We start from the raw sequence: 23,444 nt of genomic DNA on the forward strand, positions 1-23,444 counted from the left end.
GTGGGCGAAAATATCTATTTACCCTGCAATGGAGCAGTTTCCCCAGGCAAGTCTCTAACTAGCTAAATGGCTTGTCCTGTCTCTGTCGGCTGGGAAGACGCCCACTGCGACACGTGAGCCAGTCTGCAGGGACACATTGAAGCAGCGCTCTCACCTGTCACATGCCCACACAGATCGCCATCAGCCGGGGCCGGGGACGCGGGGCCAGCTCGGGTGATGGCGGCCAGGCATGGCTCGTGTGCCAGGAGGCTGGCCCCTCCCAGAGAGATGGCAGGCCTTTCGGGGCACTGGACTCTAGACCTCCGAGGGAGGTTACCCTTACGCTGCGTCAAAAGGGTGCGCAAGGGTCTCGGTCCACCCAGTCCTCGGTGGGTCAACAGGGAGCTGTCACGGGACCCTCTCAGCCATGCAGGGACTCCCCCGGGGGAGAATGCTGGAATGGACCCTAGTCTCAGGCAGTGGCTTGGTCCAGCCCCTCATCCTGGGCACACAGAGCTGCTCCATGGGGGTCTTCGTAGAGTAGGGGGGTGCGCAGAGCTGGCGTGAGCCCACAGGGACGGCGTGGATGGGGGAGCGAGGAGACCACACCCGCTCAACCTTTGCCCCCGCCGATGCTGACCATGGTGGGGCCGGCGGGGCTCTGACCCCGGCTGGCTGGGCAGTGGCGGGTGGGCTCTTCCAGCTTGGAAATGATCTCGGGAAGGGGCTGCAGATTCCACTCGCCCTGCAAGGAAGGGACCAGGAGGTAAACTGAGGCTGGAGGGGTGAAGCGGAGGCCACCTCCCCAGGCACTTTTCCCAATGACCTCTTTCCCTTAAACTCACCTTGTCCCAAACCAACCCCCCATTGCTACTTGGGGGTCCTCACCTGGAAGTCATCCTAGGCCCCCATCTGCCTCCTTGGCCGCCCCTCACTTCATTCAGAGAAGCAGTCAGAAGCCCTGGGCACAGGCTGATGTTTTAGCGATCCCCACCCCCACCCCCGCGCCATGACGCGGCTGCATCAAAGGGCACATTTTAACCGCATCAGACGTCTGCCCTAAACGGCTCTCTGACGCGCCGTTATGAGGCCCGCCCTTGGTGCCAGGAATGTTTGATTTATAGCAATTAATTCAGCTCCCAAATGCCTCCAGAAAACCTGCCTTCCAGACTTGCAGGCTGCAGAGCCCTCCACGCCTAACTCAGCACCAGCCCTGGCCTCAGACAGGCGGCTGGCCCGGGGAATACACGAGATGCCTTTGAATCCCAGTGGGTCTCAGATAAGGAGAGAAACCAGCCTGCAGTTTCAGACTGTATGGTTTCTCACCTGCCCCTCCCTAAGCACTTTATTTTTAGGCTCCGGGGGAGTTTGCTGGCGGCCTGCTCATACCACCAAGATTAGTCCCGTGATGTGACGGCATCAGAGAGCGGGTAGCGCCCTTCTGGGGTGGCTGTCAGTTTCTCCCTCTGCAGACCGTCAGCTGTCTGTCTGGGCCCGTCTGTCACCACCAGATTACTCAACTGTTTTGTGTGAGTGCGTCTTGCCAGCTCCTTGGGGTGGAGCCCTGTCACCCACACCGGGGTCCTCCGAGGGGCCTGGGGCGCTAAGGGGTGGGCAGCCGCAGAACTTGCCGCTGGGGGTTGGGAAGGGGCTACGGCGTTTCCAAGGGCGGCTGCTGGCGTGCCCCTGACACACACACACACACACACACACACACACACACAGGGCAGGCATACCTGGAAGCGGACAGCCGAGGACTTGTTGCAGTGCATGGAGATGGGGGCAAAGCTGTACAGAGCCTTGAGCACTTGGCGGTTGAAGGAGTTCCAGGGCACAGAGGCAAACTGCTCAGGGACAGAGGCTTGAGGGCAGGTGCAGACTTCCTCGCTGTTGAACCTTGTTGGGGGAAGAAACAGCCCAGAGTAGGGTATGGCAGAGGGGAGGGGAGCCCAGCAGGGCAAATGACGCCTCCCTGTAGATGGGTGGGGTCCCCAGAGTAGCTCTCAGGCCACCAGCCTCCTAACATACTGCCTTGGCCCTGACTCCCTGCTGGCAACGGCTAATAGGTTCATCTCTTCTGCCAGCTTGGATCAGTAGGGAATGGCTGCTCCAGGGCTGGGTGGAGGGGGCTTCTCAGGCCAAGTCCAGACTCACTAGGAAACAAGTGCGGGGATCGATTAGTGATGCCTGCCACAGACACCTCAAGGGGGAGTGGAGACATGGTTGCCACATTTGTGCTCCCCGTGCTCCTGGATTCCTCACTTTCGCCCAGCTGCCTAACAGGGCCTGGGGGGTTCTGGGTTGGGGTTCCCCTGCCATGCCCAGGGATGGGAGGCACAGCAGACGTGCTCCCCTGGAGCCATCACCTGTTCACAAGGTGGAAATACTTCTGCAGGAAGCCAGGGTCCACAGCACTCTTGCAGAGCTCCAGCTGTGTCAGGGGGTAGTAGTGCACATAGTTGACGCACATCTCCTCCAGGATCCCAAAGCCCCCCTGCGGGACAGAGATGACGCCCGTCAGCACCGGCGCTTTACTCCTGGACGCTGCCGCTCAACATCTCATATATTCACTGCATTCATGCATTCATTCGTTCCCTCATCACGCAGTGCCAGACCATGTTCTGAGCGAGCAAAGTCCCTGCCCTCTTGGAATTCCCAGCCTTTGCAGGTGAGACCAATAGCAAACCAGTCAGCCAGTACATTCGTCTCGAGTGGTGGTAAGTGTTGCTAGGAATCAAACTACAACGGAGGCACCAGAGAGGGGTATTAGTGTACCCATTTTATGGATACAGAAACTGAGTCCCAGAGAGGGTAGAGGGCAAGGCCTGAGTGGATGCAGGCTCCCGACCTTGGCTGGGGAGTTGTCCCCTCAGTCTGCGGTGTGAGCCTGGGGACTGGGGACAGCAGGGGAGGCCTCCCCTCACAGAAGACCCCGCATGGCCACCCATCATTTCCAGAACTCGGCTCTGGGAGGAGCAGGGGCTGCAGAAGAGGCGCCGGTGACTAGAGGCTGTCACAAGCCACCCAGGGAAACCTGTGGCTTTGTCATCCTGGGAGGGAGCAGAGTGCCACCAGCTTTAAGCCCCTGGCCAGGTCCCTGCTCTCAGAGCCGCTGAACGTGGAGCCCAGACCCAGGAAGAGGAGGAACCGGGCAGCAGAGGGGCCAGGCTGGAGGGAGCAGAGGTCCGCCTGGCAGCGGCTCAGACCCCAGCAGGGCAGGGGCAGGTTTGGGTGCATGGCCCCGGCCCACCTTTGCCTTGCCTAGGCTCCCAGCTCTTTGTGAACAATGGAGTGGGCCTGGAGAGGGGGGGTTATTTGGCTGGTGGGGAAGTTTGAGGGGAGAAAGGCATCTGCTTCTTTATGGTGAACAAAAGCGCCGTAAAAAGCCCAGCTGAGGGCTCACGCCAGGCAGTGGACAGGGACTGTTTAAAAAGGAAATTCCCCAGGAGCCGCTGCCCCACTCCTGAGCGGCACCTCGGGGGAGGGTTTCACCTGTATTGTTCCCTGGTTCTGACCCCCCATTTCCCAAGGCCTCTGGGCCCTCCTGTCCTGGCCTCAGATCACGAAGATAACCTCCCTCCTGGAATTCCACAGATTCCTGTACCTCCTACTACTGCTTGTCTCAGACATCAAAAGAGAGAGTCCCGACCCACAGCGGGCTGTGCTCAGGAAGCCCTCCCTTTGTCTCCGCCCTGGGATGGAAATCACATTTCAGGCCCGGGGCTGTCAGAGTGTGGGAAGGCCCTGCTGCCCTCTGCTGTCATCCCGCCTGGTGACAGGGCCACCTCCCCGAGGAGGGTGTGGGGCGGTGGCCTGAAGCCCTCAGGAACACTCACGTGGCCAGAACATCCCTGGACGTGACACCATTTCTCCCGGATGAGGTCGGGTGGGGCAGGGAGCATGGCCCTCGCAGAAGCAGCACGGAGCAGGGCTTGGCCTGGGGGGCTCCCCTTCACCGTTCACGGGCTGGATGCCAAGCAGGTGCCTGACATCTCCCACCCTCAGCCCCAGTGGCCTCGCCCACAGGGTAGGAGATGCTGCGGTCCTGCCTGGGCCATTGTTCAGCTCATAGACTCCCTACCGAGAGGCAGCACGTGCAGTGTTGGCGCCTGGACCAGCCCTGCTCCCTGCCAGCTGGGTGCCCCCAGTTGCTCCATCTCACTGTTTCCTGGGACAGCTGCCTCAGAGGGCCCTGGCCAAGCTTCAAGCGTTCCTACGCACAGACAGGCTGAGTCATTACAGCAAGTCCTCCGCGTGGAGAAGGGCTAGGGTTAGGAGGCGCTCCACGTTAGCGGCTGTGTTATGTGCTGAGCCCCCCCTTGCAGTCTCATAAAGAAGGTGCTGCAGGGCTTCCCTGGTGGCGCAGTGGTTGAGAGTCCGCCTGCCGATGCGGGGGACGCGGGTTCGTACCCCGGTCCGGGAAGATCCCACATGCCGCGGAGCGGCTGGGCCCGTGAGCCATGACCGCTAAGCCTGCACGTCCGGAGCCTGTGCTCCGCAACGGGAGAGGCCACAGCAGTGAGAGGCCCGCGTACCGCAAAAAAAAAAGAAGATGCTGGGGTTTAGGGCAGGGGTGCGTGCCTGCAAAGCTCTCCTGCCCCCCCCCGCCACCAAGTTTGTGACCATAGACCCAGAGCAGTTGTCACCTTAAATCCAGACGGAGGGAGGGGTCACGAGGCAGGAAATTTACAGGCACACAGCCCGGGGCTAAATGCCTGTTCAGCCCTAGTTGTCAGGTGTGTGACTTTCAGCAAGTGTCTCCCCTCTCTGAGCCTCAGTTTCTCACCCATGAAAACAGAGACAAGGATTCCTACCTTGGAGACTGGTGTGAACCCTAAATAAGAGGTGGAAACACCCCAGTGTCCATCCACGCGTGAATGGCAAACAACTGTGGTCCATCCACACGATGGAGTCTTATTCAGCCAGAAAGAGGAGTGAGGCACCGACTCACACTACGGCTTGGATGAACCTTGAAAACACGATGCTGAGTGAAAAAAGCCCGTCACAAAAGGGCACAGATTATATCATTGATCTGAAAGTCCAGAATTGGTAAATCCTTAGAGACAGAAAGTAGGTCAGTTATTGCTTGGGGCTGAGGGTATGGGGCTGAAGGATTTGGGGTTTCTTTTGGGGGCAGGAAATGTTCTAAAATTGACTGCGGTGACGGTTGCACGTAGCAAATATTCTAAATGTCATTGAATCGCACACTTGAAGTGGGTGAATTGTACAGCATGTGAATTACATCTCAATAAAGCTGTCTTAAAGGAAACTAAATGGGACAGAGAGTAGACGTTCAATGAACGTCAGCTGAATGAAAAGACAGAGCTGTACCGGGTGCAGACCAGAGTTCCTGGGTAAGGGAGGGGACAGAGCAGGCTGGGACTCAACACCAGGTCTGGTGCACTCGGAACCTCGTGATTCCCGGGATGATTCCTGGGACCTACGCTGACTATCGAGACAGTCAGAGATTCTGTCAGGAAGCGGTCAGTGCGCTCGGGCGGTCTTGGTCTGTGCCTGTTGACCCGGCATGATTGTTAACGGGGTCGCCCTTTGTTCTCAGAGGTGCCCCAGCTGTTCGATTCGTCACGTGGCCACCTATCTGTTGGCGCTGCCTGCACACCTAGCCCTGGACGGATCCTCCTCCTGGGCTGCCCACAGCCCAGCCCAGATGAACCCGTGCCCCATCCCTCCGGAGCAGCGTCAACTACATTTACACGGGATTGTCTCAGCACGAAGCCCAAAGGGGGCAGCGTAACAGCGAGCGTCTCTGCGGCCCCTTTATTTTTGCAGATTAACGGTGTGTTAGAAAAGCAGCTGCAGGTTTGTTACCAAAGGTGTGAGAATGACCTTTGTCCTCTGCCTGCCTGCCCACCTCCCCTCTGCCTGGCCCTCCCCGCCTCTCCCCCTCCTTGGTCTCTGTCTGACAATCGCCTCTCTTGGCCCTGCTCCCAACACTTCCACCACGTCTTTAGTTTTATCCCAACTCTGCTTGTCGCTGGTGGCAGGCCTGTCTCCTTGGGGGCAAGGAGCAACCTCACGCCTGTGGCCGCTCCCCAGCACCAGCTCTAGTGTTGCTATTTATTGCCGTGGCGCTCTACCTAGGGCAGCCATCAAAATAACCCAGAGGGCTTGTTAAACCACGGGTCGCCGGTGTCACCACCCAAATTCCAGCTCCAGCTCGATAGGTCTGGGGAGGAACCAATGAGTTTACCATCGGTTTTTTTTTGCCAAGGTCCCAGGGGATGCTGACGTTGCTGGTACAGGGACCACACCCTGAGAGCCACTGGTTGATTGAATGAATGAAGGAGGGGCAGCCCTGCCCTCTGGTCTAGAGGAGATAAGACTTGTCCACGTGCTCTGCAGCAGATGGCAAGAAGCCAGGTGACTTACCACGGTGGCCAGCTTCCTGTCTCCCGTGTTGTATGTGCAGGAAGTGATGAGCACGTCTCCCTGAGAACCAAGCCGACAAAGGCCCGTCAGCACCGGCCCGCGTCGGGTACCGGGTGCACTGGGCCCGTCCCACCTGGTGCCTGACTGCGGTAGTCAGTCCACTACTGAGGAGGCCAGCAGTGGGCCCAGGGTACCCACACATGAGGGTCCCTCTCTGAGTGTCCCCAGGGGGTGATTACTCGTCGGCCTCTGTGGCCCCCTCCTACATGGGACAGAGCCGGCTGGTGGTTGCCTGGGGCTGGAGGGACCCACAGTGACCCCCATGCCCTCATCTCTCCCTAAAGCTCTCGGGTCTGCGGTCAGCTGATCGGGCGGGAGGATGCTTGTCACCCCAAGTGCAGTCTGGTCCTGACCCCTCTACGGTCCCTCCGTGCAGTCCCGGTGAGTCTCACGGTGGGGCAGCCCCAGCCCCTGTCCTGCATGGACCTGGCTCTGGAAGGCCTTCCACAGCCTCTGCCCTCCCCCATTGCTTCCTGTCCCTCCCCACTGGGGACGGCACTCCTGGCACTCCTGCCCCCCCCCCCCCCGCCGTCCCTAACCGGGCACTCACCGGGTGGACGGACACGACCTTCTTCAACATGCGGATCTCCTGGGGTGGGCAGAGTTGGGGGGAGGGGAGGGGCAGAGTTGGGGGGAGGGGAGGGGCAGAGAGGGGGAGGGGCAGAGCAGGGGGGAGGGGAGACTTCAGAGTACTGCAGACACAGCCCCCCCGATTCCTCTATGGGAAGCCAGGACTGGCTAAGTTTGGCCTCTGGTCAGGAACAGATTAGAACAAGAAGGTGGTCATCTAAGATGGATGTTACCATCAAGCTGCCAGGGTCCCCCGAATCCCTCAGTCGGCTACACGCCAGGATCCCCCACTGGAGTCCCTCCCCCAGATGAAATCCGCAAGAGGAACCGGCTGGCTGTGTGTGCTCCTCGGGTGTCTGGGCCTGGCCCAGGAGAGGGAGCCCCGGAAAGGGGACGTTTCTATGGCCGTCGGGAGAGAGAGGGTCGGACAGCCCACAGCCATGCCCTGCGCGGGCCGGCAGGGTGGGGCGGGGAGGGGAAGGGGTGCGGGGTGGTGGGCCCTACCTGGAAGTGAGGGCTGTAGTGGTTGTCTCTGTTCACAATCTCCTTCTCGCGGCCGTCCCGGGCCAGCACCGTGACCACCTTCCTGCCCGTCAGGTGCGTGTGGAGTTGAGAGGCGAAGATGTGGATTCCGGAAGGAGGCAGAGCCTGCGGGGATGGGGGGGGGCGTCAGGGCCTGGCCACGTGGTTGTCTGCACCCCTAGGGCCAGAGAACGGCCATGTGAGTACTTCCCTGGACCGTTTGCATCACCCCGGCCCTTCCTTCTCCCGGATCGGTGAAACCCCCCATCAGAAAACTCAGTAGAGGGACGTCCCTGGCAGTCCAGTGGTTCAGAATCTGCCTTCCAAGGCAGGGGACGCAGGTTCGATCTCTGGTTGGGGGACTAATATCCCACGTGCCTCGGGGCAACTAAGCCCGCGCGCCGCAACTGGAGAGAAGCCTGAGGCTCGTCCGGCTGCCGACGGCTTCCCTTTGGGTCCTCTCTTGAGCCTCCGAAGGCTGGTCGGTTCATTCTGCCTCTATTCCACAGACTCTAGGGTCCTCACGTCCGGCAGATGACGTGGGACAGCAGTGCCAGCCGTCCTGTCCAGCCTCTGCCAGCCTCCAGCACTGGCAGGTCCCCAGCTGCCCTCGGCACGACCTCCCTTCATCCGCGTGAGAGCCAGGCCGCTGTTCCCTGCTGTCACCGTCACCTGGTACTGCAGCCGTGGTGTGACCGTGAAGCTGCGGGCGGGCGGCACGGAGGAAACAGGCCAGCTCTCACATCACCACCAGGGCAGACGGCCATTTTCCAGATGTTTCCCTTGCGTTAACATTCACTTGATTTAGACAGAACGTTTCCTAAAACGGATTACACACGTCAAGCTTTTTCTGCTCGACGTGGTCATCTCCCTGACCACACACCGCCGTGTTCGTCCACCCCACCAGCTGCTCAGGGAGGTCCTGGTGCCCTCGTCCCGTCACTGAGCGACCCCAGGCTGCTGCACTTCTGCACGTCACCCGATTTCACGTTTGGCTTCTATCTTGTTCTCCTCCAGCTACTGTCCCCTGCCCTCATCATTATGAGGACTGGGAAACCTTGTGGCCACATTTGTGACCATTGGGGCCAGGCCTGGGAGCACCTGCTGACCAATGGGGCCCTGGGTTTCTCCCATCTGGTCCCCAGAGGCCGACCACTGGCCCAGAGTCGTGGGTGTGTGACAGGTGCAGGGGGATTGCTGTCCTGGGGCCTGTGGTCCAAAACACTGTACTTCTTCTTGGCTTGTCTTGGGTGAGGATACCTAGACCAGGCCAGACTTCCGACTGCAGAAATTACGCCCCTCGGAGGTCTGCTAACGGAGATGAGATCCCCCACTCTGCCGGAGGCCCTTCCATGAGAGTCCACAGAAATGCGATTTTCACAAAGAATGTACCATTTAAAGGGGAACAAGAAAACTGAGTTATTTTTATTTTGGGCTGTAAAGTATTTAGAGACTCTGGTGAGAGAAGGCAGGTCTGCATTCCCAGACTGGTGACAGGCATATTCTCAAGGTCAGCGGGTCAACATGACCCGTGTACCCCTGGCAAAGGTCAGTCACTTGGCCTGGGGCCCCTCTTTGCCGGTGAGTCTGCAGCCCCAGCTCCAGGCTCAGGCCACAGAGACTTTCACACGGCAAGGTGTCACCACGTTCTGGGGACACGGGAAAGTGTCAGATGCTGGTGTGGTTACGGTTTGTCACCCCTGGTCTCAGATAAGAGCTGACCCACCGTGGATGCAGGTGAGGCCAGTGCAGTCTGACAGCTCTGTCCCTTCAGTTCGAGGGCCCTTTGCTTGCCTACGACTTGGAGGCTCAGGGAGCTCCCGGGAAGAGCAAATCCCAGGGAATCCATTCACTGAGAAGACAAATCCGCATATAAACCGCATCACAAAGCAGGCTGCTGTGTGAAGTCAGAGAGACCCGTGTTTGACTCCTCACTCTGCAACTGGAGGCACTGTGGCCCCGGCAAGCCTCAGTCTCCCCATCTGTGAAGTGGGGACGCTAACACTCACCTTGCAGGTCACCGTGAGAAGCAAAGGTACCACATGGGAGAGAGTGTTTGCAGCATTCCCAACAGACCATGCCGTTAACAGCCACCATATAAAAAGAACTTTTGGTTTCTTTTACTATTGGTTTCTACCAGTAGTAAGACAGACAACCCACTAGAAACACTGGACAACGTTATGAACAGATATTCGCAGAAAGGAAGGGCAAATGGCCAAGAAACAGGTGCAAACACCCTCAACTTCTACAAATGGGGAAATTCAAATTGAACGACAGTGATGTTTTTCTCCCAAGTGATTGAGAAAATATTTTAAGCATTGATAATATGGTGGGTCAGTAAGTCTGGGGCACCAGGCACCCTCTGGTACTGTGGGGGGAAGAAGCCCCAGAACGGGCTTTCTGGGGGGCTTTTTGCCAGATTTATTCAAATTAAAGCTCACATCCCTGTGCGTGGCAATTCCACCTCTAGAATACACCTGATACACATTTCCCGCGGGCACAGAATTTCCCTGAGGGCTTCTTCCTGTTAGTGGAAAGTTGACAGCGGCCTGGATACTGGTGACGAGGGGACAGTTCAGCACAGGCCGGGATGGGGGGAGGCCGGGGAGAACCGAGGGTCCAGAATTTGGGGAGTCACTTCCGCTCCTCCCGAAGCTCGGTCCCTCCATCTGCCCCCGAGTCTAAGCGTTACCTGTACCACACCTGCCCTCGCACGGCAGCCCTGGGGATCAGTGCTCCCTTGTGTCCTGCGCCCCAGGCACTTCGCTGGCCTCACCTGGTCTGGCGCCAGTGAAGTTCCCACTGAATCCGTGCTGTGCGTCGGTTAAAGGGCGTCACGGACAAACGTTCACTATTCAGTTTGTTTTTAAACATGCCGCATGTAAGGGCTTGTAGAAACAGGTAGGGGAAAAGTCCGAAGGGGCACAAGAGATCCAGCAACTGGCTACCTTGGGGAGGGGAGAGGCCGCTTGGACCAAGGGGTATCAGCTGCACTGCCTGCGTTTCTCATGGTGAATGCGTTGTCTGTCTCATTCATGGGAGGAACGTGTATTTTAAACACTGGTTCGGGTTTGGACTAAATGGGAGCCAGTTATTACTGGAGAGGAAGGTGCAGACGCACGCCGGCCGGTGGGAAGGCTCCTTGGCATCCAGAGGAGGTGGGGGGGGGGCGCTGGTGGAGCTGCAGGGTGGGGAAAGCAAAGCCACAAGCCACCGACCTCGGCCCCCACCCTCGGGGCCTCAGCAGGGGAAGCAGGGCGGTGCCAGGCCCAGCCCCATGTCCGGCCCACTCACCAGCTGGGTGCACTTGTCCGTGCAGTAGCCGGTGAGGACGAAGCCCGTCTCCTGTGGGGGGATGGCCATCACAGGCGTGTACACCAGGCCCAGCTCCATGATGCCCGCATCGAAGCGCCGCAGCGTGGCTGTGTAGTACAGGCGGATGCCCGAGGAGTCGCGCCGGCCTGGGAGGAGGAGGGACGGAGGTGAGCGGAGCCCCTTGCCCCAACCCCCGCCTGGCACACGGACCCCACTAGCCACCCTCAACCAGGAGGCACCAGTCACCCACACCCGCACCCACCTGCATTTGTTCCCACACCTGTTTACCCCAGGCGGACGCCATGGTTACAAGGACCGATTCACCTGTGCAATTCCCACGTGCAAGGCAAAGGCCATTGTTTCTGTGAAAACGAGGTGAATGCTTTGGAAAGACTTGATTAAGGCAACGAAAGAAAACCCAAAACCGTGCTGTTGAACCGGGTCGGGTGAGATGCCTGCAGTGCCTTTAGGAAGCTCGCCAACACCTCGGAGGGCTTGGGAAGTGCTTTGATGTTCTTCCTGCTGGTTCAAAGGGCTCTGAGCTGGAACTGACCAGCAGGACACCTGTCGGTGAGGTTTGGGCAGAGAGCAGGGCGTGGCCGCTCTCACAGAGGAGCCTCGGCCCCATCGGGCAGGTGAGCGTGAGTCTGTGTGGTGAAGTCAGCAAGAAGCATCTAAGGCACATCCTTCTTGTGGCCTCTCTCCCTCCTTCCTCCTTTGATTGCTGTCCTGCAGGGTTGACCCAGGGGCTGCGTATGCTGGGAGGACATCGCAGGAGAAACCTAAGCAGGAGCGTGGACCCCTGGAGCAGGGTCAGCGCTAAGGGTGTAGCCCCCCCCGGCTCACACGCCGTCCCGGGTCCCATCTGCTCAACAGTGTGCTGTGTGCTCTCAGGCAAGTTGCTGTCCCTCTCTGGGCTCGAAGTCAAGGACCTCTTCCAAAGAAGAATTTGGTGCTTCTGCCCATCATGTTCCAGCCACACCTGCCAGGTCTTCTTGTAGTCGACAAATTGGAGAGTCCACGGCTCCCTGGGCAGCCTCCCAGTGGTCATACGAAGCTGACGGACGGAGGTCTGGGGATGCCGGCACCCACAGGTCTCGAGTATCCCTTTCCCTGCCAGGAGTCGGTCAGCGAGGCCCTGAGCGTCTCGGGGCTGGTCCCATGGGAGAGGAGTAGGGGCTGGACATGGCCCATCCCCTCGGAATGGGCAGGAGAGCTGGGAGCTGGGCGGGGGAGCCCGTGTAACGGAAGAATCATCCTCCCGCAATGACAGATGGGGAAACTGAGGCCAGGAACCTGAGCTGAAGACCCTGCTCAAGATTGCAGGGCTGGGAAGTGGCCGAGCTGGGACCCCAGCCCAGGGCACCTTTGGGGGCAGGGCTGTCTCCCTGCTCAGCTGCTCTGAGGTGGAGCAGAGGACACACTGTCTTGCCTCTGCCGCCCTCCCTCCCTGCCCCGTTCTCCTCCTGCAATGTCCAGACTCAGCCTCTGTATCTCTGGGCTGATTACATCAGAGGATAATAATAAAAAGGGAGATGCAATTGGTTAAAATTCAGATGGGGATTAAATAGTGAAATAATTGTTGAATTTTGATATTTAGAGAAAAGAGACCCATCTCCAGATTTGCAAAGTGACAGGAGCATCCTTATATCTGGCAAAAGATCCATAAATACAAGCAGATAATCAGGAAGAGACAGACTTCCCTGATGCTTAAGGAGTTTTCAAAAATCCATTTGCTTTCAGGCTTTAAATGAGCAATAAATCCCGTGTCATGCCAAGGCCCAGGCTGACGGATACGCCTCTGTGTGCTCTGGAGATAATTCCAGTGGCGGCGGGAAGTATTAGTTAATGCAGCCAGGAAGAAGGCGCTGGTGGCTACTGGTTGAGCACAGCCCGGTGCCCGCATCCAGTTGGGAGCGTTACATGCACGAGCTTTCCCAGCCTCGGGACAGCTGAGGGAGGTCAGGAAGCAGGGGTAGGGGTCACCCACCCAGGGTCCCGCAGCGAGGGAGACACAGGCTGGGACCTGGCCGGGAGCTGATGTCTCATCTCTCAGACTATTTCTGCCCCTCACTTACACAAATGAAAAATGTCATTTAAAAAAAGAGAGTGAGTGAGAGGAAGAGGGCTACGTGACAATATATGGCAGGAGATGCTGGTGAAACAGAGAGAGGAAAATGTTGTCCGTTTCGGATACAGTATCAGCTGGCAGCATCACCCTAAAGACTGACGCTGGTTGTTCCTCCTTCAGGTACAGGATGACCCAGCAGTCCCTGCTATCTGCCCGCACCTCGCTTTCCCATCCCCTACACTGCAGCCAGGCTGGACCGCCTGTCTCCCTTTCCCACCTCCGTGTCTGTGAACAGCACAGCCTATCCCTCCATCTGGAATGAAGCACCTGTCAGCTTCCCCTGTGAAAATGCTCCTGTCCTCCGAGGCCCAGGTCACAAGCCGCCATGATGCTGCCCAGGCCGTGTGGACCCTTCCTTTCATAACTTCTTGCACTTTGCTTGTGTCTCCCTCCTAAAAAGCCTTTGCACCTTTCTGGACCTAAGGTCTGGTGTGGTAAATTGGGGAATGAGACATGATCCTGCATCTCACAGGAGGGGGCCTTGTGGATTTCTGTTTGCCTAGTATAAATTCAACAGCGCGAAACAAGCAAGAGCCACCCCTCCAGTGCCCAGGGCAGACATCGCTAATCAATCCCAGTACGGCCTTCAGCTGCCTTTCCAGCAGGGAGCTGGAGCTGCAGCTGAGGGTCAGTCAGAGGAGTCCCGGTGAGCAGAACCTGTTTGCCACCCTGACACAGAGCACATGGAAATAAAATCCCATCGACACATTCACACTCCAGGCATGCATTTACTCTGTTGTGACAGGTTTTGAGAAGCAGGAGGGAAGTTCATAGCCAGAAACGCCCCCCAGTGAGCCAGGCACTCCCCTTGCCCTGAGGACAGTCCTGGGGCCGTGCCTCCCAATGGTCAAACCATTGGCGGCTGGGTTCCAGGCAGGGATCGTGTTGGCTCTGGAGTGGTCTGCATCCTGCCATCCTGCCATGTGCCCTGTCCTGGCCCAGCCTGTTCTGGGGACAGCAGAGCCACCTCTCATGGGTGCTGGAGAGTCACCCCTTTGGGGAGGGGAGGTCAGGGATGGGGGGGCATCTCCTGGTCTGAGCAGCCTCACAGAAGTTAGATTTTCAGGGGAGACGGCACATGCGACCACTCCGGCCTGTGACCTCCCTCCATTGTCTGTGACCCCGTTGGTTGGCACACCTGATGCTAGCCTTCTGCTCTGTCGGGTGCCAATGAGGAAAGGGTGTGGGAGGAGGGGTGAGCTGTGTTTACTCAGATGGACCCGACATCTAAATGATTCCTTAAAGCTTCAGAATCAGACCAAGCTTGCCAGGTTCAAGTGTGGGCTCGGCCATAGCGTGGCTGCACCACCGAGGCCATGCAGACGGGTCAGACCAGACCTGCTGGCTCTAAATTCCTACTCGCTTCATGGCCCTGGAGGCATCCCTTTACCACTGGCCTTAATTTGCTCTTCTGCAAAATAGGCACACAAGAAACCTCTACCTGCCTTTCCCAGGTGGTACCTGGGACAGCGTCGTGTGGATGGCAGCTGGTGTTTATGAAGGGGGAGGGGTGAAGATGCTGGGCCCCCACCGTGCGGATGAGCCAGCCGATAAGACTCTGCCTGGGGAGCCCACCGCAGGCCCAGGAGACGGGCAATGAACAAGAGACAAGAGGGACGCAGGCCGCGGTGGGCCACGCGACAAGGAGGCTAGACCTGGGGGGAGAGGGATGCGGTGCTAAGCCCCGCCAGCCCGGCTATCTTCCTAACTGGGTATGGCCGCGCCCAGGGTTCCCGAGGGGAGGACGGTAAGGCTGGAAGCACACCTCGGAGCTCCCTACCTTTTATCATCAGCGGGTTGTGGTAGTGGACTTCCAGGCGGAGAAATCTGGAGGACCCAGGGCCCCCGAAAGCAAGGCCGGCTTCCTCTGGGTAGTAAAAGGCCTGCAGGGAGCAGGGAGGGTGGGGTCAGGCCAGGCAGACAGACTGGGGTGTCAAGAGAGGGGTCCCGGGGCGGTCAGGGCATACCCACCCATGTGCTGGGGCCTGAGCTGCAGTGAGTGCTGTTGGTGGGGCAGCCAGATTAGGACTCTCCCCCTGATGGGCAGCTCATTACCAGCCCATGCAATGTTCCTATTAGACTCGGGGTCAGGGAGTGGGGAGAGCTCATGCCCCCAGGCGAGCCCACCGCCCAAGCCCCTCCTCTGAGCCGGTGGAGGAAGCTGCTGGAAGACCCTGGACACAGCCCAGGGAGGCCAGCCCCGGGACCACCCTGTGCACAGACCCCTCCAAGTCCAGCGGAACTTGATCGGGGGAATGAGAGCGATGCCCACGAGGAATGTTAGGTTGTGGGGCTCCTGCATTTTTACAGGAAAGTAACGGAGGCTGGGGAAGGCGTTCGTGGCTCAAAAGAGCCATGGGATTCCAACAATGCACAGGTGGTGGGGAGACGGGGTTATTCGGGGCCTGGGTTGCCCTGGGGGCCTCACTTCTTGAAGGCTCTCATGCATAACTGGGGGCCCCCTGGGGAGATGCTGGGAAGGGCACGCACCTTGGCGCCCAGGGCCCAGGCAGCCAGCACGTGGCGACAGTAGTTGAGCCTCTCCGGCTTCATCTTGGAGTCGCAGGGCCCGCTGAAGTGGGGGAAGCTCTCGAACTCGGCTGCGCACTGGAAGACCTCCATGTGGTGCACCAGGGCCTCGTTGCCCTCGGTGACGATGGGCTCGTACTGCAGGAGCAGAGCACCCACTGGACTTGGGACAGTGGACCCTGCCCACCCACCTGCTCACCCCCAGTGGTGGGGCTCTCACCCAGCAGCTCCCTTCCGTGGGCCTCTGCTTGCCTCTCTGTAAAATGGGAGGGTTGAGCCAGGTGATTTCCAGGGGTGCTTCTGGGGCTCAGGGTTTTGGGGGTGGAGCCACCACCCCGGAACCAGAATCTGCCAGCAGCTCACGGTGAGCTCAGGAGCAAAGGGAAGGGGACCCAGGCCAGTCATTTCCCGATAAGGGGCTTGGGGGACAGGAAGGCAGCAGTCCTCGTGTGAACGTGGCAGTGGCTGCACAGACACACGGAGACTGCCCAAGGCAAGGCTGAGCCTAGGGGGCAGGTGCAGCACTGAGTCAGGCCCACCACTTCCTGCTGTGTGACTTTGGGAACTCACACTACCTCTCTGGGCTGCACGTCCTCGAATGGAAATAAGAGTGATAATATCTAGCACTATGTGTGTAGTATTGTGGTGATGGAGGGGGTAAACCACCTCCTCTTTCCCCCGGGCCAGGCAAAGAGGGGACATTCAACAGCTACTGTCGTTACTGTTATATCTCCAGGAAGGTGTTTAGAGCAATTGAGCTCTGAGTTGAGTTGTTATTTCATGAAGGAGGAGGGTGTCCTGACGGACAGATAAATAGCTAGACAGCAGTTCCAGTCCCAAGATAAGATGCAAAAATCAAGACATCAGTTGCCTTTGGTCCAGGCTGGGAAGCTGGGGTGCAGCAGCCCTGGGAGGGTGGGGACTGAGCAGGGTGACGGGGGGCGGGGCAGAGCACACCGTGGCTGCAGAAAGTTCAGACCCTGCCTGGGGTCCACACCACAGAGGTCACTGGTCCAAGCAGGACCATGGACAGCTCCCCAGGGCAGGACACCTCTGAGGCCCCAGGTGGGAGGCAGAGCTGGGATAGGACTGGGCCCACGTACCATGACGATGTGGTGCCGAGGGAAGCCGTCCGGGAGCTCGGTGATGTAGCACCAGTACGTGGTTTCCTGGCTGGGGACCAGGACGTCTGGGGCGCGGATCTCCATGGTGCGCATGTCCGAGGGCAGGGCCGGGATGGAGATGTTGGGCTTCAGCAGTTGCACCCTCTGTAGCCCCGTCTGCAGGCTGGAGACGTTGATGGCCTCCAGCGACTGGAACGGCTCCTCCAGGATCCCATACACCAAGTGGACGGTGCCGTCCTGCAGGCGAGACAGGGCCCGGCACTCACCCACTCACACCCCCGGAGTTGGGCTCCTGGTAACCGGGGAGATGCCAGGTCCCTACCCACACTTGCCTGGCTGGTGACATGCCCGATTCTCACCTCTCCGAGGGAGGGGAGCTTTGAGGCTCTGTGTGGACCTGGCTGGGATTAAATCCAAGGCCGACCACCCCCAGAGCCCACGGTTTGCACCAGCCATTAATACATGTTGTCTTCCTAAATGCTTTCTATCTACATTTGCTTAGCATCCATTCAACTAACCATTGCTGGGTCGCTGTGAACCAGGCCGGCTGGCTCACCTGGGACATGTGTTCCCTCCACCACCCCCAGGGTCACTGGGGACAGGGCTGCTCTCTGCACAGGTGTCTCAGAGCTCCAGGCAGGAGGCTTCCCCACACCCAGGCTGGAGGCTCTGAGCTGAGCACACATTGGCACCAGACGCCATGCAAAGTTCTGGGAGAGGGTCCTCTGCCTGCCCTTGCCCTTGTCCATGGGGAAGGTGAGCCAGGAGGGTAAGGACTCAGACCTCCTCCTGGAAGGGCACTTCTTCTGGCTCCAGCTCTGTCCCCTCTCTGCCGTGTGTCCCTGGGCAAGTCCTCCCCTGTCTGGCCTCAGTTTCCTCGTGTAGCACTGGGCCAACCCATGTCGCTGACACGTCATAAAGGTAACACAGACTTTGGGTGTCAAGGTGCATTGGAAAGTGGAAAGGATTTTGCCATCAGGAGATAACTGGTTTGTTTTTCCCTAAGGGTCTTGGAGCAGCGTGAGAAGCCTAAGGATTTTTAGATCTGTTGCGGCTGTGAATTCCTAGACAGAGCAGGTCGAGCCTTACAGATCATCTAATTCCCTTTTCTCCTTTTACAGACAGGTAAACTGAGGCCCAGAGGAGGAGGGGACCTGCCCTGAGCCTCACAGCCCGTTGTCCACAGAGCCAGTCTGGGAAACCAAGTCTCCTGGGCTCTTTCCAGAATCCTCCTGAAGATGCTGGACCAGGAAGAGAGAACTAGTCAGGAGGAAGACCACTCAGGTCCCTGTCTGAAAGCTTCAGGGCGAGACCAACATCTAGAAACACGTCAGCTATGTGTCAACCAAGAGCTGCTTGCTTGAGGGATCAGACGCCGATGGCAGAGCTGGTTTCTCCCCACCTGCCTTGTCCCCACCCAGCCGCCTCTGGAATCCACGCTCTCTGTGCACGGCTGGCCCAGGGATACCGCCCTGGTATGCGAGAGGGCTCCACGCAGCCCACGGTCTCCTGGGCAAGCGGGCTGCCACCCACCTCGATGAGGTAATCCTTGGGGTCACAGGTGCCAAAGGGCCTCTTGAACAGCAGGGACAGGCCTTCCCGGGTCCTCTGTGCCCGCAGCAGCTGGTAATCCTGCTGGGCGTCCAGATGGATCTGCCCCTTCTGGTCACTCCAGGCGTCCTGTAGAGGCAAGGGCGGGCTCGGAGCACAAGGGGCCGAGTTCAGGGTTGGCCGCCCGCGGTGCAGCCCCTGGACACACCTCGACCTGGGGCTCCTGGGGTTCTGCCCGGGGTGGGCGTCACGCCCACACTCGGTGTCTGCCTGAGACAGTGGAGTTGACCTCCAACCGCACTCTCTTCCTCTGTGCCCTTGACACACGGCCCCAGGACTCACTGGGGCTGGTTAGCCATGCAGCTTCCCAGACCTCTGGGTGGGACCCAGGAGCCTTAGACAAAGAATCGCCTTTGGTCTGTGGAGGGAGGGACCTTAACAGCACACGGAGCCTCGGAGAGGGTTTGGGGGGCCCACCCCGCACTTGCACACCCCTGAGAGTAAGCCCGCCTGAAGCGCCGCCCCCCCAGCATCTTGCCCACCTCGCCCTAGTCTTAGCCTTGCCCGGAGAGGGTAAACCGAGGCCCAGGAGGAAACGGACCCGCTGCATTTCCCCAGGATGTCCGAGGGTGGTGGTTCTGGCCAGACCCTGCCCTCCCCTCTTCCTAGCTGTTTCCCTGGCACCAGGCTCTAAGGCTCGGCCACGCCGGGGCTCCAGGCCAGGGCCCAGAAAGCCGTCCACCTGGCAAGGAGGCTGTGAGGGAAACCCTGCCCCCGACCAGCAGGCCACTATTCCAGTTCAGGAACAACACGGGACCACCAGTCCTTGGCCTTAGGATTTTCTTAAACCCTGCATTCGGGGCTGAAGCATGTTTTCCTCATTTCCTTGAGCAAAAAAGAAACCTGCAAAAGATTTTGCCACATTTTCCCTAGAGAAAAGCACAGTGGAGCTCGTGCTGGGGTGCACCGCTGATCTGCAGAAGGACTCATTTCAAACAGAAGCAGAAAGCCAGCTTGTGAGCTTTCGGCTGGAAGTCTAGAATTAATTGTTGAACATATTTGCTAAAGGAGGAAAAACAAGTCTGACATTTGTTTGCATAGGAATTTGTTGGGCAAATTAATCCTGCCTGTGCTGGAGGACCAAGTGACCCCAGCTCTCTTGGCAGCCGGGGAAGCTGCTCCCGGGCTTGGCGGCTCCTCTGGGACGCGCTGCCCAGGTCTTTCTTGGCCGTGACCCGTAGCCACTGAGCATCCTGGTGGAGGAGAGGTGGGACAGCCCGGGTCCCAGGAGGCCCCACCCCGTCTGGCTGGTGGTCGGGCTCACCCACCCTCCCCTGGGAAGTGGGCAGAGCTCCTTCCTGCCTGCAGAGTTGTGGCAGGGGTTGGACAGAGCACCGCCGGGTTCCAGGAAGACCAGCTCGTGTGAACTCACACATCGCAAGAAGGTGGAGAGGGATTATTGTACCCACTCTGCAGATGAGGTACGCGAGGCCGGGGGCCTGTCCTGACCCTGGCTCGGTGCGCCGCTGGATTCCCACACTTAGTTGAAGGAAGAGCCCCTCTGCTCACAGATAAAGTGCCTCCCTCCTGCGTCTGTTTCCGTGAGAGAGTTGGGTTTGGTCCCCAGAGAGGTCAGGGTGGAAGAATGTAGGGTGGCGGCTCAGGGCAAGATGGCTAGGCTCCCCCAACCCAGAGGGCCTCCCTTCAGCTTGTCGAGGGCCCCCAAAACCTCTCTCCTTTGAAGGGAAACCTCCCCCCACTCCTTCTCCCTTTCTGGCAAGAATGGGGGTGAATTTCGGGCGTGGAGTGAAGCGCACGCCCTCAGCGTCCTGGCTTAACTCCACGGACGGTTCGTTCCACGCCTGGGTTGGGGGCCGGGGAGTCTGTACCTGCTCAGGTTACCCACATGAGCCAGCACCGCGTCCTTGGCAGTGGGCAGGCAGGCCAGCCACCGCGCTTGGCCACGTGTGACCTCTGGGCGTTGTTCGTGCGGGTGGGTACGTGGGGGCCGCCCTCCCGAGGGCGGGGGCGGTGGAGGACATGTGTTTATGTGGCGAGTGTGTCCTTCGTGTGCGGCTGTGCTCCTTGGGCGCGCTGAGGTCTGTCATTTGGGGTGTGCAGTCAAGGACCGTGGAAGTCATCTACTTCCCATTTTGTCCTCACATCAGCATCCCCGAGATGCCCAAGCTTGGGACACAAGGGATGCTCAGAGTAAACGTGACCAGAGAGGCAGAAGGGAGACTTCCTTTGCCAGGTTAAGGACGGTGAGTGTAGAGGAAAAGGCAAGTTCAGGAGCACCGCGAAGGGAAGACTCACCCCAAAGTGGGCACTGTCCCCGTCGGTCCAGAGCACGACCAGGTCGGCGTTCTCCAACTCGCCACGGTCCGACATCCCAAACAGGACGCCGGCCTTGAGCTCCCGCACCAGGAGCTGGAAGTGGACAGTCTCCTGCACGTAGCTGACATTCCACGACAGCTCCAGGGTCCCCTCGGGGTCCAGGGGGATGCGGTAGGGGAAGGGGCTCTCGGGGGGTGCCGAGCCCTGCAGTGCGGCCACCAGGATGACCAGGAAGACGGCCACCGCTGTGCCGTACATGGAGGCCGCCTCGCGCACGCTGGGGCTGGGGACCTGCATGGCTGGGTGAGCTTGGCCGCCCCACCTGGCCATTTATGTCTCGGCCCCGCAGGGGGTGGGCCCGGGCTCCACCGGTAATCACATTTGTCTGGTGGGGAATTCAATTGTCCCAGTGACCCTCCCACCAGGCCGGGCCCCAGGCCAAATGCTTTGCTGCCCTCGCTTCTCCTAATTGGCACTAATGACACATGGACATCGTCAGTGGGAATTGAAGCAGACAGGCTGGTTTCATTCGCTCTGAATAGTCTCCGAGAGGTGTCCGGAAAGGGCTCCTCCCTGCAGGCGGCCTCCAGCCAGGCGCTGGCCTGACCACCAGGCTGGCTGCCTGGGCCTGTCCCCGCAGAGCTGACGGATTGGGCCCATGTGCTGCTCCACCGTGGATGGGCAGACTGAGGCTCCGAGGGGTTATTTCCAAGGTGACCAGTGAGTGATGAGACCTCACTGCTGCAGGCCCAGGGAGCTGTTTCTATAATATAATACTAGAGGGTGGACCGATTTCAAACTAAAAATAAAAGACGATCCCCAAATAGTCCCTGTGTTTAAACACTCTCTCCTTGCCCTGCTGTTCCCACTTTTGTCTTCTCTCGATTTCCCCACAGGCTCCAGCTGGTGCCACAGCTGCTCCAGAAGGAGTGGTTGTACTGCTAGTGGTGGGGGCAGATTGCAGGTGGATTTCTGGGGGCCCCAGAGAGCAGGGTACATTGCTGGGGAGCAGACTTCTTTTTTTTATTTTTTTATTTATTTATTAACATCTTTATTGGGGTATAATTGCTTTACAATGCTGTGTTAGTTTCTGCTTTATAACAAAGTGAATCAGTTATACATATACATATGTTCCCATATCTCTTCCCTCTTGCGTCTTCCTCTCTCCCACCCTCCCTGTCCCACCCCTCCAGGCGGTCACAAAGCACCGAGCTGATCTCCCTGCGCTATGCGGCTGCTTCCCACTAGCTACCTACCTTACGTTTGGTAGTGTATATGTGTCCATGCCTCTCTCTCGCTTTGTCACAGCTCACCCTTCCCCCTCCCCATATCCTCAAGCCCGTTCTCTAGTAGGTCTGTGTCTTTATTCCTGTCTTACCCCTAGGTTCTTCATGACATTGTTTTTTCTTAAATTCCATATATATGTATTAGCATATGGTATTTGTCCTTCTCTTTCTGACTTACTTCACGGGAGCAGACTTCTTGATTGATACCTTGCCGAGGGGTAGATTGCAGGGCACAATTCTTTGGGGAAACAGACTTTGCAGAAAGGGGTGTGAGTGACAGGCCTGCTTCCCTGTGTCCAAATCTCCAAAGTCCACAATGTCCTTTAGCCTGGAGTAGACCCCGACTGAATTTGAACCCTCCCAGGGCAGCCAGCCAATTGCATGGTTTCTCCCGCACGCAACACAGAGCCTTTGCACAGGGCCATTGGGACTCACAGCTCCGCAAGCCCCATGTGTCAGTCTGTCTGCATCCCAGCTCACTCCTGTCCTTCTCTGTGCAGAGTGGACTTGACTTGTGCTGTCACCTCCAGGAAGTTGTCCCTGATTGCCTTCTGCTCTGAACTTGGCCTCCTCCTTCCAGGAATCTGACTCCCTTCCTTCTTTCTTCCTCCTGCAATTCCTCTTCTCTCTGGAGAAACCAAGAACTTGACCAATATCCTCAGTGTCCACAATATCGTCTTCAAATACCCACAAATCCTCAAATAGTGACAAAGGCTAGCCCAGAGCTTGCAGCAGCAGGCTCTGTTTTTGCTCTGAACTCTGTTCCTTAGGAAGGAATGACTGTGTCTCTGCATGAGTATGATATCTGGAGCAAGTTCCCCTCCCCTGGTCCTGGTGGGTGCTGGTCTCTTCCTCGCAGAGGCCGGGCTGCCCTGCAAACAGGGCCGAAGAAGGAAAGATGCTACAAAAGGCTGCGGGATACCCTCCCGCTTGACTGCACACAGGGTGGAGGTGTTACAGGGCACGTCACTCATGCAGCTGACACCGCAATAGCTGTTCTCCATGGGGCAGGGACTGCCTGCCCACCCACTGCTGGGGCCCGTTCCCCAGGACAGCACAGAGCTGGAGCAAAATAAAGGGCTGAGTGAGTGAATCAGCCAGTGAGAAGATGAATACATGAATGAGTGCAGGTGCCACCACAGGCCCCCCCGTCCTGGGCCTGGGGAAAGATGTGGAAGGATAATGGGCCACCAGAGCAGGCCCTCTGGGGCTGTGGAAGCTGCAGACCCTCGGCACAAGTGACAACACAGAGCCCAGGGATGTCCCTTGACCTGGGGTGGCAGGTGCGCTTCCTGGAGCCCGGGCAGGGACTCAGGTAGAGCCTGGCAGGACGGTGTTCCCATGGCTGGGGGGGGGGCACCAGGGGTGTCAGGCTACAGGATCAATCCCAAAGGCCTTTAGGTAATGCTGTCTTGCACAGAAGACAGGCGGGCACGGGCCAAGGGAGACCCCAGACCAGGCTCCGAAGGCCTCGTCCCACAGGGCACCGCCTCATTCTTTAAAATGTTGCCCAAACTCCCTCGTCTGTGGTACCTAAGCAGGTGTGTAGCATCTGGGATCCCGTCAGGGAGCAGCCACGGGGAGGAGGTGGGATCCCGTGACACTGTGGACCCTCACCACCCCCCGCCACGATCAGGGAGCAGCCACGGG

The 23,444-nt window shown here is 58.6% G+C and overlaps 1 protein-coding gene across 1 annotated transcript; it reads right to left on the reverse strand.

The window, feature by feature from the left end:
- Positions 1 to 118: 118 nt before the first annotated feature.
- DBH (dopamine beta-hydroxylase) lies at positions 119 to 20,806 on the reverse strand. Its single transcript, XM_029202505.1, has 12 exons — positions 20,488 to 20,806; positions 18,154 to 18,300; positions 16,600 to 16,857; positions 15,458 to 15,634; positions 14,748 to 14,850; positions 10,816 to 10,982; positions 7,504 to 7,647; positions 6,980 to 7,018; positions 6,370 to 6,429; positions 2,346 to 2,473; positions 1,716 to 1,875; positions 119 to 724 (listed from the first exon to the last, which is right to left on the reverse strand). The coding sequence occupies exons 1-12, from the start codon at positions 20,803 to 20,805 to the stop codon at positions 593 to 595; spliced, it is 1,833 nt and encodes a 610-aa protein (XP_029058338.1). The 5' UTR covers position 20,806; the 3' UTR covers positions 119 to 592.
- Positions 20,807 to 23,444: the final 2,638 nt, after the last annotated feature.

The sequence above is a fragment of the Monodon monoceros genome, unplaced genomic scaffold (assembly GCF_005190385.1).
Source record: "Monodon monoceros isolate NGI ecotype Baffin Bay Population unplaced genomic scaffold, NGI_Narwhal_1 Super_Scaffold_5, whole genome shotgun sequence".
In the NCBI taxonomy this organism is placed as follows: domain Eukaryota; kingdom Metazoa; phylum Chordata; class Mammalia; order Artiodactyla; family Monodontidae; genus Monodon; species Monodon monoceros.

Bases quoted from the DNA above. Each gene is read 5' to 3' on its own strand.
- DBH (XM_029202505.1), bottom strand. From the start codon at position 20,805: ATGCAGGTCCCCAGCCCCAGCGTGCGCGAGGCGGCCTCCATGTACGGC. The intron at 7,019-7,503 runs GTAGGGCCCACC...TGCCCACCCCAG, and splicing joins ACTACAGCCCTCACTTCCAG to GAGATCCGCATGTTGAAGAA. The intron at 2,474-6,369 runs GTAAGTCACCTG...TCTGTCCCGCAG, and splicing joins ACAGGAAGCTGGCCACCGTG to GGGGGCTTTGGGATCCTGGA.